The sequence below is a fragment of the Vitis vinifera genome, chromosome 6 (assembly GCF_030704535.1).
Source record: "Vitis vinifera cultivar Pinot Noir 40024 chromosome 6, ASM3070453v1".
NCBI classification, from domain to species: domain Eukaryota; kingdom Viridiplantae; phylum Streptophyta; class Magnoliopsida; order Vitales; family Vitaceae; genus Vitis; species Vitis vinifera.
Genome location: NC_081810.1, coordinates 14,464,965 through 14,482,330, shown reverse-complemented (window position 1 = coordinate 14,482,330; position 17,366 = coordinate 14,464,965). Strand labels below are relative to the sequence as shown.

Below are 17,366 nucleotides of genomic sequence, written 5' to 3'. Positions count from 1 at the left end.
GTTTTAATTTCTATTTAAAATTAAGTAAAAATATCAAACATTATTTAAAACGATATTTTAGAAAACAATTTAAAAAAAATAGTTTTTAATAATGAGTTTTATCAACAATCCTTTAGTATTTTTTGAAAATGTTATTAATGTGATTTTTATGTTTTCAAATATTTTTAAAATCAAGTCCTATACATAATATTTTATTTTCAATTATTTTTCATATTAATACAATTATTTTTAAAAAATAAAAATAATTAAATATGTTTTCAAAAAACATCATATTTTCAAAATAATTCTCAAAAACCTGTTTCAAACATAGCCCGAAGCTCTTATTGAAATATTGATCTCCTTTCATAAATTTAGGTGGTGTTTGTTTTTTTACTTAATTTTAAATAGAATCTTAATATTTAATAGTGTTAAATATTAGGTTGCTTATTTTTGGAGTATTTTATTTTTATTAATTATTAAAAAGTAAAAAAAAATAATATATTATTTTTTATATTTAGAAAAAACTAGATATTTTAGTTTTTTTCTATTTAATAAAAAATTTATAATAAGTTATGAAAAAATAGAAAAACAAAGGAACTAAATTCTGAAAACAAATTACTTTCAACAAAAAATAAAAAAAATAAACATCACACCTTAGTGTTATGATAATGTATGTTGGGTCTTTTTACAAAGGACTTGAACATTTTGTTCTAGTGAACAAACTTCATTATTGCGATTAAAAAAAGTTAAGTGAGACAAAACAAAGCAGAAGGAAGCGAACAAAAAATGTGGTTTGGAGTTGCAGGTATCCTCACCCACAAACCACGTGACATCTCTCAATGGAGAGTGGATTGCACTGTCAGTGAATACTACTGCATTGACCCACCAATCCAACACACTAAAAAATTATTGCAATCAAATAATTTCGGATGATTTGAGTTTGGGCCAGCTATTTCTTTATTTTTTTTAAAATTATATATTTGTTTTCCTTTCTTTCCTTTTATCTTTTTGGGAATCGGTGTGGGCATGGCCGGGCCCCCGATTCCGGTTCCAATTCCAAGTTTGGTGACTGGGGCCTTCGATATATACCCAAAAGTCCACCCCAATTTGCTCCATATGCTTTTTCCTAGTTTCTCACGTAGCCATGGATGGGAGAAAATGACTTGAGAAAGTGATTTATTTAGTCTATAGTCTTTCAGGTAGAATGTCCTCCAGCTAATGGCATCTGAGAAGATTGTTTATCTGTGTGCATTAGCTGGGTTACAGAACCTGTATGATTTGTGAAATCTTGTATTCAATCCGCAATTTTGTACTTGTTTAATGCACAAATCCAAAATCCAGAAATATGGTTACATGTGATCTCATTAATAAATATCCGGAGTCTCGATTATACAAACAAAGTCTACATGTATGTGTGTTGTTTACTGCATGAACACTGAGATAGATTAACCCGAGGTGGGTCATTCATGCAAATTAAAAATTGTATAATACAAATGAAATATTTAGTTCACAGATATTCGAATTTGTAAAATCAAAAAGCAACATAAAATGTGAAGTCTGGAACATAAACCAGTAACAACAAGGAAAGAAGAGAGAAGTAAGCTGAAGAACAAGAAGGAATGGTATGTGTTGTTTTGTTCTTGTTCTTAGAATAGCTCACTTGATTGGTTTTTGTTCTTATAGTAATTCTGATATCTCACGTTAAATAAAGAAAAAAAGTTTCTAATGTATAAGTATGAATTCCCCTTAATCTTATGAATGCGTTTTAAAGTTGTGAAAGTCTTTTGAGTATACAATAGATAATATTTACACGATTGAGAGCAAGTCATTATAAATGGTATTAGATCCAATCATTGACCTTAATGTAGGGGTTTGTTTGACCTATGAAGAATGTTTATTTATTTGACTTTACAATTTCATATAACACAATGAAGATGTTGTATTTATATGAAGAATATTTGTGATGTTTTATATCGTATAAGAAAAAAAGTTTTTGATACTACATAATTATGAACTATTTTTAACCTTGTAAACGTGTTTGAAGTCATAATGATCCTTTGAACTTAAAACAGATAATATTTATATGGTTGGAAGTAGATTATTACAATAATATCAAAAATAAGGAAAAACAACTTGAGAGGTATTTTATGAAAACACCTTATTTTTAGAGTAATTTTTCAAAAAATAGTTTTTCACTCTCTTCTTGTCAAACATGTTGTCTGCTTTAAAATTGTGTTTTACGTTCTCAAATATAAAAATATGTTTTTGATAATAATTATGGAACGGGTTTTTAATGATTCATCATACCACCAAACATATGCTGAAAATTTGAGGATTATGAGAATCAATAATCAGTCGTTCCCCTGTTCAATCCAGTTGTGACATGTGATCTTCCTCAATTTCATAATTGATTCAGAATAATATTACATTATTATACCTAAATATCCGAGTTCTATCCAAGAAGATTGTCATTCTCCTTGTAGCAATCATGCTAGCCGTGTTCTTAAAAGACTCATTACTTGCCTTTACACCATGAAAATATTAGAGATTATGCCCACTAAGTGGTATGATTTGACAATTATTTGTCATTTACAAATCACCGTATTCATCAGTTGTCTTACTTGTGGGTACCACTTGACCATGACATGCATGGTAGTTGCTTAATCCTCACAAGAGGGGACTCAATTGAGAAACAAAGGAGAATATTCTTTCAGCACATTTTTTGTTCCTACGAGCAATCTAAATCCTAAAAAAATATTTTGGGTTGAGAAATTTTGATTTTGTCTGAATCAAATTTGGTTGAGGCATTAGGAACTTGAACTTGGGCAACACTTGATTTCCTTTGTAGGTGTTATAATTAATATTTATTTTTATTTTTATAATTATAATTTTGATGTCGTATGTTAATAATTTTTGGTTCGACACAATGGAAAGAATTTAAAATTGGAAAAAAATTATTAAAATGCTTGATATTTTAAATGATGAGATAAAGTGAACAAAGTAAAAGACACCAAATGAGAAATACAAATAAAGTATTTGTATACGGTTGTAGAACATTAATTCGAATTGATTTCAATATTTTACATCATATAAAATTATAATTATGAATTATAAATTTTTTATATCATCCCCATAACATGTATTGGGCTCGTGTAGGGTTTGGTAGCTCACGGTCTCAACAAAGCCCAATCCGCTTTGGGTGGGGTGGGCCTTTTTCCACAAGTCCATGATTAATACAAACCAGCTGTGGGACCGGCCCAATTGCGGCCCCTTTGGGTATGGGTCAGTTTGGAAAGTGTGAAGTAGAAACTTCGTTGGACGTGCCATTCCTTACCATAACAAAAGATAACAAAACTAAGTCCAAAAAGAGAAAAGGGAAAATTGAGAAGGACGAAGTGGGGAGGATGATGATTCTTGAAGGTGACCAAAAAAACAAAAGGAAGAGGAGAAATAATTCTTGGGATTGTCAAATTTGAAGAGGAAAAGTGTCGGAAGGATAATATTTATCGGGAGTTGTAATAAATTAAAGAACAATTGAAGTTTTTCTGGTGAATGATAGACACTTGGCTGTTTGACCCAGCCCAATCTTCACCTGATCTGCTTCCTATTACCCAGTTACGCCCCTCCCCCACCCCCAGACAAAAAAGACCCTTCGAAATGGGGAAATGCATAATCATCGGAAAGTTCAACGAAGACCAAGTATTAGAGGAATACGCCCAGAAAATACCAAGTCCCTCCAACCGTGTTGACTTTGGTGCATCGGCAATAGAAAGCAGACATTGACATTCATTCACATGAACGAAGGATTTGATATTTACCTCTTCTCATTAATAATTATATAAATGAAGCTACCTACTGCCTTCTGAAATCTTGTTTCTCAAGCATCTCTTCATCTCTTCTCTGCAATCGTATCCGAATTTGGAGGTGTTGACAACATGGATACAGAATTGATGAACTTAAAGAATAGAAGGGTGGTGGTGATTGGAGGGGGTGTTGCAGGCTCTCTCCTGGCTAAATCTCTTCAATTCCATGCTGATGTTACCCTTCTTGATCCGTGAGTATCTTTCTCTTTCTCTCCTTTGTTTTCTATTCATTCTTTTCCTTCAAAACAAACACGAGTGAGCCCAGAACAATCAATTTATGTAGGGCACCCTATTGGAATGGGAAAAAACTGGTGACCCCAGGAGAAAATTCTATAAAAGTTGACAAAAGAGAGAGGTAGAGAAGGGTATTATTCGTTTGGGAATCCACAATTGAAAAAACTTAGGGGTTGCCATGTAACCTCCACTGTTCTTGTTATGACTCCTGCATATCTTTCCCAATTCACAAAATTGTGTAGAATGTCTTCCAATTTTGTGTGGTAGTGTTACCTCTAATCCTAATCCATAACCAAACCCACTGTGGACGGTGAAAGAGATGTCTGAAACTGATCAAACGCTTGTCTAAATTTCATATGCCAATTACTCCCAGTCTGTTTTGTTGAGAGAAGTTCAAGAAAAATACATCTTTATAATGAACAAGATTTGAATGTTATTGATTCATATGCACCAGTGCTAATCCAAGACCAAATCTATTTTGGACAATAGAAGATAAGTTAGAAAATGATAGAGATAACCCCTCTTGTCTAGTGTCTTCAAACCAATGACAAAGGCTCTTCTTGAGGGAAGCTTCAAACAATGGAATGGAGAGGAGACTAAAATTAGTTGGTTCACTGATACTAGCTATGAAATGATTGTAACAATACCAAAATATGATTCAAAGCCTGGGCTTGGTTTTGAACATATCTCATTTTAGGCGGGGTGAAACCTGGTCAAAAGATGGAACCCCAGAACTACCCCAAAAGGAGACAGTTGATACCACTCATATGATGGACATTGTTGGGACATCATTTGTCTTATCCGGGCAGGGCCGCAGAGTATATTTGGCTCTGTGGGATGCTCAAGTCCGGAGACTACACGTTTCCCCACAAAGTGGCCTCCCCAGGATTCGAACTCAAGACCTTAAGGTCTTTTAGTTTGCCCTCCTGGTACCATCTGAGCTACCCAAAAGACCTTAAGGTCTTGAGTTCGAATCCTGGGGAGGCCACTTTGTGGGGAAACGTGTAGTCTCCGGACTCGAGCATCACACAGAGCCAAATATACTCCGTGGCCCTGCCCGGATAAGACAAATGACGTCCCAACAGACATGTTCTCCCTTGGAACCTAATCCTTGAGGATCATCCTTCTCTTGGTTTTCTCATCACTTCTTTATCTTTTATTTGTAGTTTTTTAATTCTGGGAAAAATTGAATAATAATTCATTAATTCATTAAACAAGCTAGCTAGAAGAATATACCTTTGTTATTATCTTGGGTGCTAAGTCCAAAATAAAACTGAAATCAGGAAGGAATACTTTGAGATCCCATGGGCAAGCTTGAGGGCAATGGTGGAACCGTCATTTGCAGAGAGATCAGTCATCAACCACAGAGATTATCTCACTAATGGTCGGATCATTACATCCAGAGCAATCAATGTTACTGACAAAGAAGTTTTGACTGCAGAGGGCCGTGCACTTGTCTACGACTATCTTGTCATTGCCACTGGCCATTTGTATTCTGTCCCCAGAACTAGAACTGAGAGGCTTAGTCAATACGAAACAGGTAAAGTTGTGTAGGAATGTTCTTATTTGTGTGAATTGCCACAATGCCAGGTTTCCCAGGAAACTTGTCCCACTCAAACCATAGCTACCAGTAGCACTAAGACAAGTTTAGAGGTCTGAGTCTACCCAACCCCCAAGCCTTATCATGTAAGTTGAGTTTGGGCACTCTGGTCTAAGTACTCAAACTTGTCTTGGATCATTTATCCATTAAAATAAGAAAGATGCTACTAAAAAATCTCTTCTGAAAACATGAAACATATAGAAATAACTCAGATTAATGAGTCCTGAAAAATAGGTGATAATTAACATTTTTTTTTGGCTATATGGAATCAAACCTGGTATCCAATCCCATTCCCGACCCATTGCATAAAGTCACTAGGGCCTTATACTACTTTAATATTACTTTCTTAAATAACTTGGTTATCTTTCAATGGCAGAAAATGAAAAGATAAGATCAGCAGGTTCCATTTTGATCATCGGAGGAGGCCCCACTGGTGTTGAACTCACTGGAGAGATTGCTGTTGACTTCCCAGAGAAGGAGGTCACTCTGGTGCATAATGGATCAAGGTTGATGCAATTCATTGGGCCAAAAGCTTCCAATAAGACTCTAGATTGGTTGAGATCAAAGAGAGTTGAAGTGAAGTTGGAGCAATCAGTCAATTTGAATTCGGTTTCAGATGGAAGCAGAACATATCAAACTTCTGCTGGAGAAACCATCGAAGCAGATTGCCATTTCTTGTGCACAGGGAGTCCACTGGGTTCAGCATGGCTAAAAGAGACTTTCTTGAAGGATAAATTGGATATTCATGGAAGATTGATGGTTGACAAAAACTTGAGAGTCAAGGATCACTCTAACATCTTCGCCATTGGGGATATTACCGATATTCCAGTAAGTACTAACCGCTGACTGTTGATCTCATTTCTGTTTGGTTGCTATGATAATTTTATTTTCATCAAGTTCTCTTGAAGAAAGAGACAGATCCATAGGTGCCCCTTGTAAACCTTAAATAAAAGACCAACTGATTTGTAAGGGACAAAACAGAATGCTGTTAGGCAATTGCAGGCAGTTGTGGCCTAATTTTGGCAAACCCAGTCAACACCACCAAAGTTTTGGGATAAGACACTGCTAAGAGAGGAGTCAGTCGAGTCATTGGCTGAAAAAGCACTCCTTGGCCTTAATATCAACAATTATAAGCCAAAGGTTTAAGGTCTGAGAATAAAATCTTAGCTAGGGGGTTTAAGGGAGATGATTAGTCATTTACAAGGCTCATTGCATAGCTGTGCCTCTGAAGCCTTGGGAAAACTATTTCACCTCTAACAGCAAGAGAGCCACCAGGGAGCAGGCCTATGTTTCTCCCTTCTTCTTTCCAGGAGAAAAGCAAAACTAAAACTAAGCAAATGAAGCATCAAACTTTCACAATTTCAAGGGCTTTTCCTGTCCCTACAAATTGAGATATATTCCTAAGCAAGGATTAATCGTACGTGTCAACATGAGTTTCTATTAGTAGAAATAACAATAACCAACATCTTCTCACATGATTTATTTTCTTCTTTTGTGAATTAATCTGATGCTTCGTTGTTGTATGAAAAAACTAAAACAGGAAATCAAACAAGGGTATCTGGCACAAAAACATGCTGAAGTGGTAGCAACGAACTTGAAGCTATTGATGGGCGGAGGAAAAGAAAGCAAAATGGCAACTTATGAGCCTCAATCAATGAAGGCGATTGTTTCAGTTTCACTGGGAAGGAGAGAAGCAGTGGCACAACTCCCATTCACAACGACAATTGGACACATTCCTGGTATGATCAAATCAAGGGACTTGTTTGTTGGAAAAACAAGGAAGAGAATAGGCTTAGACCCTCATATAGTACATGAATAAGAATTGTGCTGATGCAGTTCACTTGACACTCATATAGCCAAGAGCTTTCACCTGGATGGCTTCATATCTTAGTTGTGTAGTAGTTGTAATAGCAATTTATTTGTCTACACGAAATTAGTTGAAAAGGGATTTATATTTGGTAAAATCTAAGATTTATTATTTAATGATTTAAGTTGATTTAAGTTGATTTTAAGTTAAATTGTTCTTTAGTTGTTAACTTGAAACTTATTTCTTATTTCTTATTTCTTATTTTGATTATTAAGGTTGTTTAGTAAAGTTAACTTAAAATTTATTTTTAATCATCAAATTGATATATTTATCTTTATTATAAATACATAAGGTAATTATAAAATATTTATTATAAGAACCGTGAATATAAACTCATAGTTGTAAACTGCACTCTTATTATATATGACAAAATGAGGTGAAAATGATTAGAGATTAAGAATAAGTTAATTAATTTGACTTAATATTTAAAGTTATTTTTAATTTTAAATTGTGATATTAAGTTATTTTATCAAATAATTTTAATTTATTTAATAATTTAAATTAAGTTATTAAGTTATATTAAGTCATCTCACTTAGTGGGAGAGTACAGCAAAAGACACATGGCAAAGTTGCTTAAAGTCAACCAATTGTCTGCCAAGCTATGATAACCTTCACCTAAAATTTAAAACAAAACACAAATTTTGATTTGAGAACACCGAAACCAATTTTATTTTCAGTTTGGAGGCCCAAAGACGGTGGCTAAAATTGGAAAACTGATTTTAAATCGATTTAGAGTCACAAGAGAAGCGCATTGGCAATGCTTGAAATGGAAATTTTGATTTCAAAATCAATTTTAGAGTGGGTCAAGGCAAAGAAGGTAGTAGGTAACACAGGAAAAACCGATTTAAATTAAAGATATTGGATGTTATTTTTATTATTAATAAACAAAGTTCTTTTCCTTAATATCCTTATTTTAAAATCTAAAATTTGATTTTTGATTGATTATGTATTATTTTGATCCGGTTATGATATTCATGAAGGAAAAGAAATAGCAAATCATATATGAAATCCATTATATATATAAAAAATTACCTATAGAACTACACTAATTTTCAAAAAAAAATTACATGGATTTGCTTAGATGAGTAGTGTACTTCTCCTAAGGTTCGTATACTAACCTACACTTATATTTATCTTTTCATCAAATGTTTACAGAATCGAATTGATTATTAAATCGAAAAGTTACTGGTTCATGGTTCACTAGTTGGACTAGTGGTGGAACCGATGAAGTCATAAATATATAATTTATGTATTATTTAAAAATTAAAATTTTATTTGAAAATCAGAAAATTAGTTTCAAATTAGAAATTTAAATTAATATCAGAATTATTTATTTTTAAATCAAAACTTATTTTAAAATAAAAAATTTATTTAAAATTATAATGCTTTCATTAATTTAAATTAAAATCATAAGTTTTAAAAATAATAAAGTTCAAAAATAAAAAATAAAAAATAAAATAAATAATAATAGAGATGAACTAATAAAGTAAATAAAAATAATCTGAAAAGGGAGGGGGAATAGGGGTCATTGGAAAAGGAAATAGGAGGGGGTGGGTGGTGGCTAGGGGGGTTGGGAAGAAGGAAGGAGGGTGGGTGTGGATCTGTATTTTTCACATGTGTCCCCACTCAAAATGATAGGACTGGCTTGCCCATTTGTTTTAGGGTGATATGGGGTGGACACTTTATACCTCACTCCATATTTTTGCAAAAGAGTGGAAAAGGGCTTGTTACAAAAGTGTGAACCTCCGTCACTAATGATTGCTATTGGAATGCCAAACCTAGAGAAAATATTCTCCTTTAAAAATTTGACCACCACTTTGTGATCATTGCTCTTGCATGCCACTGCTTCTACCCATTTAGAAACATAATCCACTCCCACCAAAATATAGAGATTACCAAAAGAATGAGGGAATGATTTCATAAAGTCAAGGCCCCAACAATCAAAGACCTCAACAACACAAATATAATTTTATGGCATTTGATACCTTGTGTTGATTTCCCCAGTTGTTGACATTGTGGACAACTTTTGCAGTGAGTGTCACAATCCTTGAACATAGTTGGCTAATAAAATCCACTCTATAGAATTTTTGTTGAAGTCTTCCTCATAGCAAAATGATATCCACAAGCTCCCTCATGGCACATTCATAATATGTCTTGTTGTTCATCCTTTGGAACACATCTCCGAATAATTTGATTTGGGCAAAACTTATACAAATATGGATCATCCCAAGCATAGTGTTTTGCTCTCGAAAGAAAATACTTCTTCGTCTCCATGTTCCATTATGAGGGAAGCTCTCCAGTTGCCAAGTAGTTGACTATATTTGTGAACCAAGGCAACTTCTCCACTGCACAAAGTGCATCATCAGGATACTCATCATTAATCTATGCTTCCTTGAAATGTGACTCTACTTTTACTTGGGAGAGATGATCAACAACCACATTATCAACCCCTTGCTTATCCTTGATTTGAATGTTAAATTCTTGAAGAAGAAGGATCCATCTAATAAGTCTTATTTTGGCATCCTTTTTGTTAAGTAGATATTTCAAGGCCGAATGATCAGTAAAAATTACTATTAAAGTTCCTAAAAGGTGGTTCTTGAATTTATCAAGTGCGAACACCACTACAAGGAGCTCATTTTCAGTAGTTGTGTAGTTCTTCTGAGCATCATTGAGGGTCTTACTAGCATAGTACACCACATATGGTTTTCCATCCCTTTGATACGACTCCCACTGCATAGTCACTGACATCACACATCAATTCAAATGGAAGAGACCAATTAGGAGGTCTCACAATTGGTGCAGTAGTGAGAAATGACTTTAGCCTCTCAAAAGCTTCTTGGCATGCTTTAGTCCGTATGAATTCTGCATCCTTAAGCAATAAAGCACAAAGAGGTTGACAAATTTTTGAGAAGTCCTGTATGAACCTCCTATAAAAACTTGCATGCCCTAAAAATTATCTCACCTCTTTAATAGTAGTAGGTGAAGGTAGCTTTGAGATGAGCTCAATTTTTGTTGGATCTACCTGAGTGCCATCTCTAGAAATAATATGACCAAGTACTACCCCTGAGGTTGCCATGAAGTGACACTTCTCCCAATTTAGGACCAAATCTTTCTCAATGCAAATTTTCAAACCTTTTTTCAAATTTAAGAGACAATCATCAAAGGTCTTCCCATAAATTGTATGATCATCCATGAAAACTTCCATGATTCTCTCTACCATGTCATTGAAGATATGGTCGGCGCATTACAAAGAACAAAAGGCATGTGCTTATAAGCATAGGTTCCAAATGGGCATGTGAATGTGGTTTTCTCCTAATCCTCCAATGCAATGACAATTTGAAAGTAGTCTAAATAGCCATCCAAGAAGCAATAATAGTCATGACCAGCTACCCTCTCGAAAACCTGATCTAAGAAAGGTAATGGAAAATGATCTTTCTTGGTGATTGCATTCAACTTCCTAAAATCAATGCATACTCGCCAACCTATAGTCAACCTTGTAGGGATGAGCTCTACTTTATCATTGTTCACCACAGTTATCTCGTTTTTCTTAGGTACTACTTGAGTGAGGCTCACCTAACTACTGTAAGAGATAGGATAAATAATACTTGCATCTAAAAGCTTCAATACCTCTTTTCTAACTACATCTTGCATAAGGGGATTTAGCCTTCTTTGTGGCTACCTTACTGGTTTTGCATTCTCTTCCAAATAAATATGATGCGTGTAAATCAAGGGATTTATCACTTTCAAATCTGAAATGGACCAACCAATTGCTATTTCATTCTTTTTAAACTCAAAAGTTTGATTTCTCACTTTTCAATTAATGTAGCTGAAATGACCACAGGTTTTTCTTCATTTTCATCTAAATAAACTTACTTTAAACCATGTGGTAGGGGCTTTAACTCTGGTTTTCTAATCTCAACCTCCCTTTTTTTGCTTTCTTCATCATTCTCAACACTGTTCAAAGACTGACTGGTACATTTTTCTTTCCACTTTGTATCAACTTCAACATGTTCTTCCTTAACGATTGTAGAGAAAAATTCATCTATATTTTCTTCCATTAACTTTTCTATGTATTCTTGCACCAAGGCCTCTATAAGGCATGCTTCCTCATCCTCCATATCATCATGGTCCATCAGTTGCTGCATAAATTGAAGACATTCATTTCCACTATCATGTTCCTAAAAGATAACTGCATCAATCCATTCCGACAGTTAATGAGAGCATTGGCTATAGCAAGGAAGGGTCTCCCAAGAATAATTGGAATAGAATTCAAACCATTTTTCAACGGTTCTATATCTAACACCACAAAGTCCACTAGGTAGTAGAACTTTTCAACTTGCACTAAGACATCTTCGACTACTCTTTTGGGTACTTTAATTGAACGGTCTGCTAAAGAGAGTGTAATGGTTGTAGCCTTAAGCTCTCCTAATCCTAATTGCTTATAGATTGAATATGTAAACAAATTTACACTAGCTCCCAAATCTAACAAAGCCCTTTCCACAAATGAGTCTTGATTACTACTCAAAAAGTGCTCTTTTATAGCTTGTTATAAACTCTTTTAAACCTTTTTGAGTAGAAATTAATATCTTTTAACTCAATTGGCACATTAAGGACCCTTGCAAATGTTTTTAATCAATTTTTGGCTAGTTTTGGTGTTTTTGGTAGCTTTTTGATCATTAAAGCAAGCCAAGAATGAGGGAGAACTTTGTGCAACCCTTGGGAATGAGCTTCCAAGCCAATCAAGAGATGCAAGGAAGAGGATCAGAGAAAGAAATCTATCATGAAGCAATTTCACATGGTAATGCGAAATCTTCACATGCTATGCCAAATTCAAAGGATAGCAGTTTCAAGGCAAATTTGGAGCACTTCCTGGAGTCCATTGTCTACATACTATATATAATTTCGAAGCTCGGGAAGTCAGGAGTCCAACGCTTAAACGATGTGCAATTTGGAGCTGAAATGAAGAAGTTATGGCTATTTGAAGGCAACTGCGCAAAGTTGAAAAGGAATTTCGCATTGACATTTCCTGATGCGAAAATTTTCGCATTGACATTCCCTGATGCGAAAATTTTCGCATTGACTTTCTCCAGTGCGAAATTTTTCGCATCACCTTTCTCAAATGAGAAAATTTTCGCACCAACAAATCCAAATGAGAAATTTTCACTACACCATCAACCACTTGCGAAATTTTCATGCAATCTTCAAATATTTGTGCACCGACTCAATTAGATTTTTTCTCAAGATATTTTGTGTAAATTACTTATTTCCTCCTTATAATTAGCTAAAGATATTTCTGGGATGTTTAGGATATCTAAAGGGAGGTTAAAAATATCTCTTTGGATATTTCTTAGGAAATATCTTCTATAGATATCTTTGATATCATGTAAAGAAAGGAAGGTATGTAATGTAATAGACGGAGGAGGATTGTAAGAAATATATCTACAGAGCACTTGCTCTGCTTTTTCCTTCACATTTTTGTTTTCATTTTCTTTCTAGCCAACATCCTCGGAGGCCTCGAGGATGAGTGGCTAGGCTCTTTTTGTTTCTTGGATTGAAGGAAGCTAGGTAAGGGACCCGACTACAAAAGTGGGAGTTTTCCTTGTTTCAGTTTTTAATGAAGAGGAAGTTGTGACCTGTTAATGGTTTTTATATTTTTAGTTAACTTAAAACGCCTTAAAATCACCTGGGCCAACACTTGGTAAAGCAAGTGGACTCCATCCATTGAGTTACACTAATTTATTTCTTGCGAGCCTTTGGTAGGTGGTTTAAAGGTAGGATTTTCTAGAATAGCCAACACTTAGTAAGCTTTTAGACTCTAAGGAGACATCCATTAGTTATCTCTTGCGAGCTTGTGAAGGGTAATCCAAGGTTAAGGATCACCTTGAATGGCAAATGCTAGGTGAGAGGCATGAACCATTGCAAGATGCATCAGTGAGAGAGAATTAGTGTTGAAACCATTAATGGGAAGCAACTGTAACACATTGGTTGGGAGGATAACTATAGGTTAAATCCCTAATGCAAGGAAAGATCCGGAATCTCCACTTTTGTATAAGAGGCCTGAACTTAGTAACCTGAAAATCCAAGAGACCATTTTCTTTGTAATTAAAACTCAGTTACTATTTTTTGGTTAGCTTAAAACCAGCCTTTTCCAAATCAAAGATTATGTTTTCTTTTAAAGCTAACTTAGAAAAGAAAAAGCACCAATCCAATTCTTTAAACTAATATCAGGTGTGAAATGAAAACCCATCCCAGTGAATGATCCTAGAGCCATTATGCTATGCTAGATGAGGCTATCCTAGTACATGGTGAAATAGGTTATAAATTTTGTTGATTACTCTCGTCTGAGGACTGAATTAGAAGACACCAGCTGGGCACGGAATCAAATGCCAATTTAGACTGAGATGGTAGGACAACCTGAATTTTTGTACTTCACCATTGCCTTGTTCTCAATGATGGCACTAACTTGCTCGGTGAGGAATGCTTTCTTGCTTAATTTAATTATTCTCTTCATATTCCATAAGTCCTTAAGGAACTTTGCATAAGCAAACACTTGCTTGATCATATCAAGGAGTGGAATGTTGATCTTCACTTGCTTCAAAACTTCCAAAATCTCCAAAGTCTTATCCCCCACTTTGTGTTTCTGCAAAGCTGAAGGGAAAAGAAAATGATTGGAAACACTCCTTTTATCTTTGCTCACAATGACTTCCTCATATTTTTCATACTCTTTCTCATTTCTAGCATTTTTCTCCATGGTTGGTTCATCTCTAGTAGGAATATCTTCAATTATCGATAACTTAGGTCCTTCATATTCTTTCCCATTTCTGAGTGTGATAATTGCATTGCAATCTTTCTTTTGCATTTTAGAAACTTCATTTACTCATCTCGGATTTTTTTGTGGTTGAGCTGGGAACTTTCCTTTCTCTTGAGATAAACTTGCAGCAAGTTGGCTCAAAGTGGTTCGAATGTCTGCTAGTTCTTGAGATGTTTGAGCATTTATCCTATTTTGATCCTCATTACACTTGTCTTGCTTCTGTATAAACTTTCTCATCATATCTTCTAAGCTTGAGTTAGATGATGAGGTTTGATGTTGTTGTTGAAAATTTTTAGATGACATACCTTGTGGTTGAAACCGCTTATTAGTCTGATTACCTTGAAATCAGTTTCCTGGCTGCTGAAACTAGTCATTGTTACCTCCTCTCCATGATAGATTTGGATGATTCCTCCAACCTGGATTATAAGTGTGGAATATGGAGAATTGTTAAAATATTGTTTGTATGTCCCTAAGGCATTGGCTTGCCCTGAAAACATGTCTTGCATTGCAGGTAGAGTGGGACAAGATTGCACACCATGTTCCATAGACTTACATATCAAGCATGGTTGAGTTATTCCCTCATTGAGTATTTGTACCTCTTGAACTCCCTTGACTTCCAAATCATCCAACCTTCTCATAATGGTTGCAAACTTTTCCTGGACATCTAAACCCTCTAGTAAGGTATACACTCTACTAGCTCTTGCCTTATTCATTGTTTTATCTCTAGGTGTTTCCTTGACAATTGGTTATTCCCAACTTCTAGATACCTCGGCAACATAATCAAGGAATTGAAATGCTTCATCGGGGTTTTTATTCATGAAATCTCTTCTACACATAGTTTCGAGAAGTTGTTTCATTGGTGGTGACATGCCTTCATAGAAATATGATACTAGCATCCAGTTGTCAAATCCATGATAGGGGCATGCTGTAACCATCTCCCTGAATCTTTCCCAGCATGCAAAAAATTTCTCATTCTCTATAGCCTTGAAATTCAAGATCTCATTTTTCAATGCACTAGTCCTATGTGTTGGAAAGAATTTTTGCAGAAACACTTATTGTAAATCACCCCTAATTTATGATACTATAGGGTCTAAGACTGTTTAACTAAGTCTTAGTTTTATCCTTCAATGACAAGGGGAATAACTTCATGCGGAAGATCTCTAAAGGAGTATTGGCTTCTCAAAAAATTGAAACGATGTCCTCAAATTCCTTGATGTGAGAGTATGTGTTTTCTTTTTTTGTCCCCCTAGAAATGGGTAGTTGAGATACCATTTGAGGCCAAATGGTAACATGATCGTGATTTGGAGGTAGTGTAAAACACGATTGTGCACTCCACTTGGGAGGATTTCGAAACTCTCTCAAAGTTCTTTGGTCCTACATAGGTGGTCGTGGTTTGTTGTTATTGTTGTTGGATTCTTTAGTCTTCTCCATATTGGTTGAGATTCCTCAGTTGTTCTTTGAAGTCTACTTGAAATATCTCTTTCCCAACCAAGAATAAAATAAAAGAAAAATATATATAAAGAAAAAAAAAATAAAAGAACTAAAACAAAGTAATGCACTATATCCTAGTTATGATGGTTGCCTATCCCCGACAACGAGCCAATTTCTTGACTGAACTTCTCTGTTGTACCAAAATACTTAGCCTTTTTACGTAGCAACTCTGGTCAAGAAAAACTAGAGAAAGAGTCACTACGACTTTTGTAGTACTCTGGGGATCGTCTTCAAGGATTGGCTTATGGAAATTGTCAATACTAGAATAAATGAATTGCTTCTGTTTAAATCCTAAAGTGAAAACAATATGTGAATAATGTGAAACTAAGTAAAAGAAATTAAATTAATAAAAAAATAAATATTGATTTTAAATTCAACTGATTCAAGTTTGGGGTTTCCACAATCCAACCTAGGGTATAGAAATTAGAGAAAACAAGGGTCTTTTAAGTAATATGATCTTAGGGTTTGGGATCCTTAGCTGCTTGAGATCAAGTTGAGTTCTATAACTCAAAATTGCATCCGAAACCTAATTTTTCTTTTTTAAAACAAATTCCTAAAACCATCAAATGAATGAGATTGATTACTAGTTTAAAATTTGACTTTTTAACCCTTTCTACTCCTTATAGCTTTGTTTTGGGGCAAATAACGATAGGGAAGAAGAAAATAACTAATGATCAAGAATTATTAAGAATCACTAGTATTGGGTAATGACCTATCATATAATTCCCTAAACTAACTCACAAGGATAGGATAAAAAAATCGATAAATTGTCACCCAACCAATATTTAATCTCATTGTTATAATAATTTACCCATTGTTCTTATAGGTTTCCTATCCCTTAGGTTTTCATGCTTCAAGCCCCAAGTTGGCTCCTAGCCTCTCATGGGGGTGATGTCACATTCACAATCCATAATAGGGTAAAAATCCATAAATTGAATCAAAAGAACCTAAAATAATATATTTAATAAAGAAGAAAAAGAAAACAAACCAAAGTTCTTGTCTTCTTCCACCTTCCATGTCAAACTCTCCGAAAAAAGATCTAAGATCCCTAAAACCTAGAATTAAGAGAGTTTATATAATATCATCAATTACCTAACATGTGACACACTCTCATTGGACACTTATTAAAAAATAATTTCCTAAAAATGATTAAAAATAATAAAATGGTGATATCTAGTCATGTGAGGTCCACTTAGGGCGGATGGAGTGCTCCATATGCAATTCCTAAGGTAAAGGAGGTGACACATCAAAGTGGGAGTGGGTGAATTCAAAATTGGTATCATTTCGAAGTGGATTTCGAATTCATAAGTTGGATTTCAAATTCATAAGTTGAATTTTGAAATCATTTCGAAATGACCTTTCAACTTTGTGCAGTTGTCTTCAAATGGCCATAACTTCTTCATTTCAACTCTGATTTCCACACCATTTAAAGTGTTAGACTCCTGGCTTCTGAATATTTGAAACAATATATAGTGTGTATAAAATGGACTCTGATAAATGCTTTAAATTGCCCTCAAAATT

The 17,366-nt window shown here is 34.6% G+C and overlaps 1 protein-coding gene across 1 annotated transcript; it reads left to right on the top strand.

Annotated features, from left to right (window-relative positions):
* Positions 1-3,327: 3,327 nt before the first annotated feature.
* LOC100241104 (uncharacterized) lies at positions 3,328-7,640 on the top strand. The gene is made up of 4 exons (XM_002278865.4): positions 3,328-4,033; positions 5,360-5,616; positions 6,053-6,504; positions 7,217-7,640. The coding sequence occupies exons 1-4, from the start codon at positions 3,915-3,917 to the stop codon at positions 7,493-7,495; spliced, it is 1,107 nt and encodes a 368-aa protein (XP_002278901.1). The 5' UTR covers positions 3,328-3,914; the 3' UTR covers positions 7,496-7,640.
* The last annotated feature ends 9,726 nt before the right edge of the window (positions 7,641-17,366 follow it).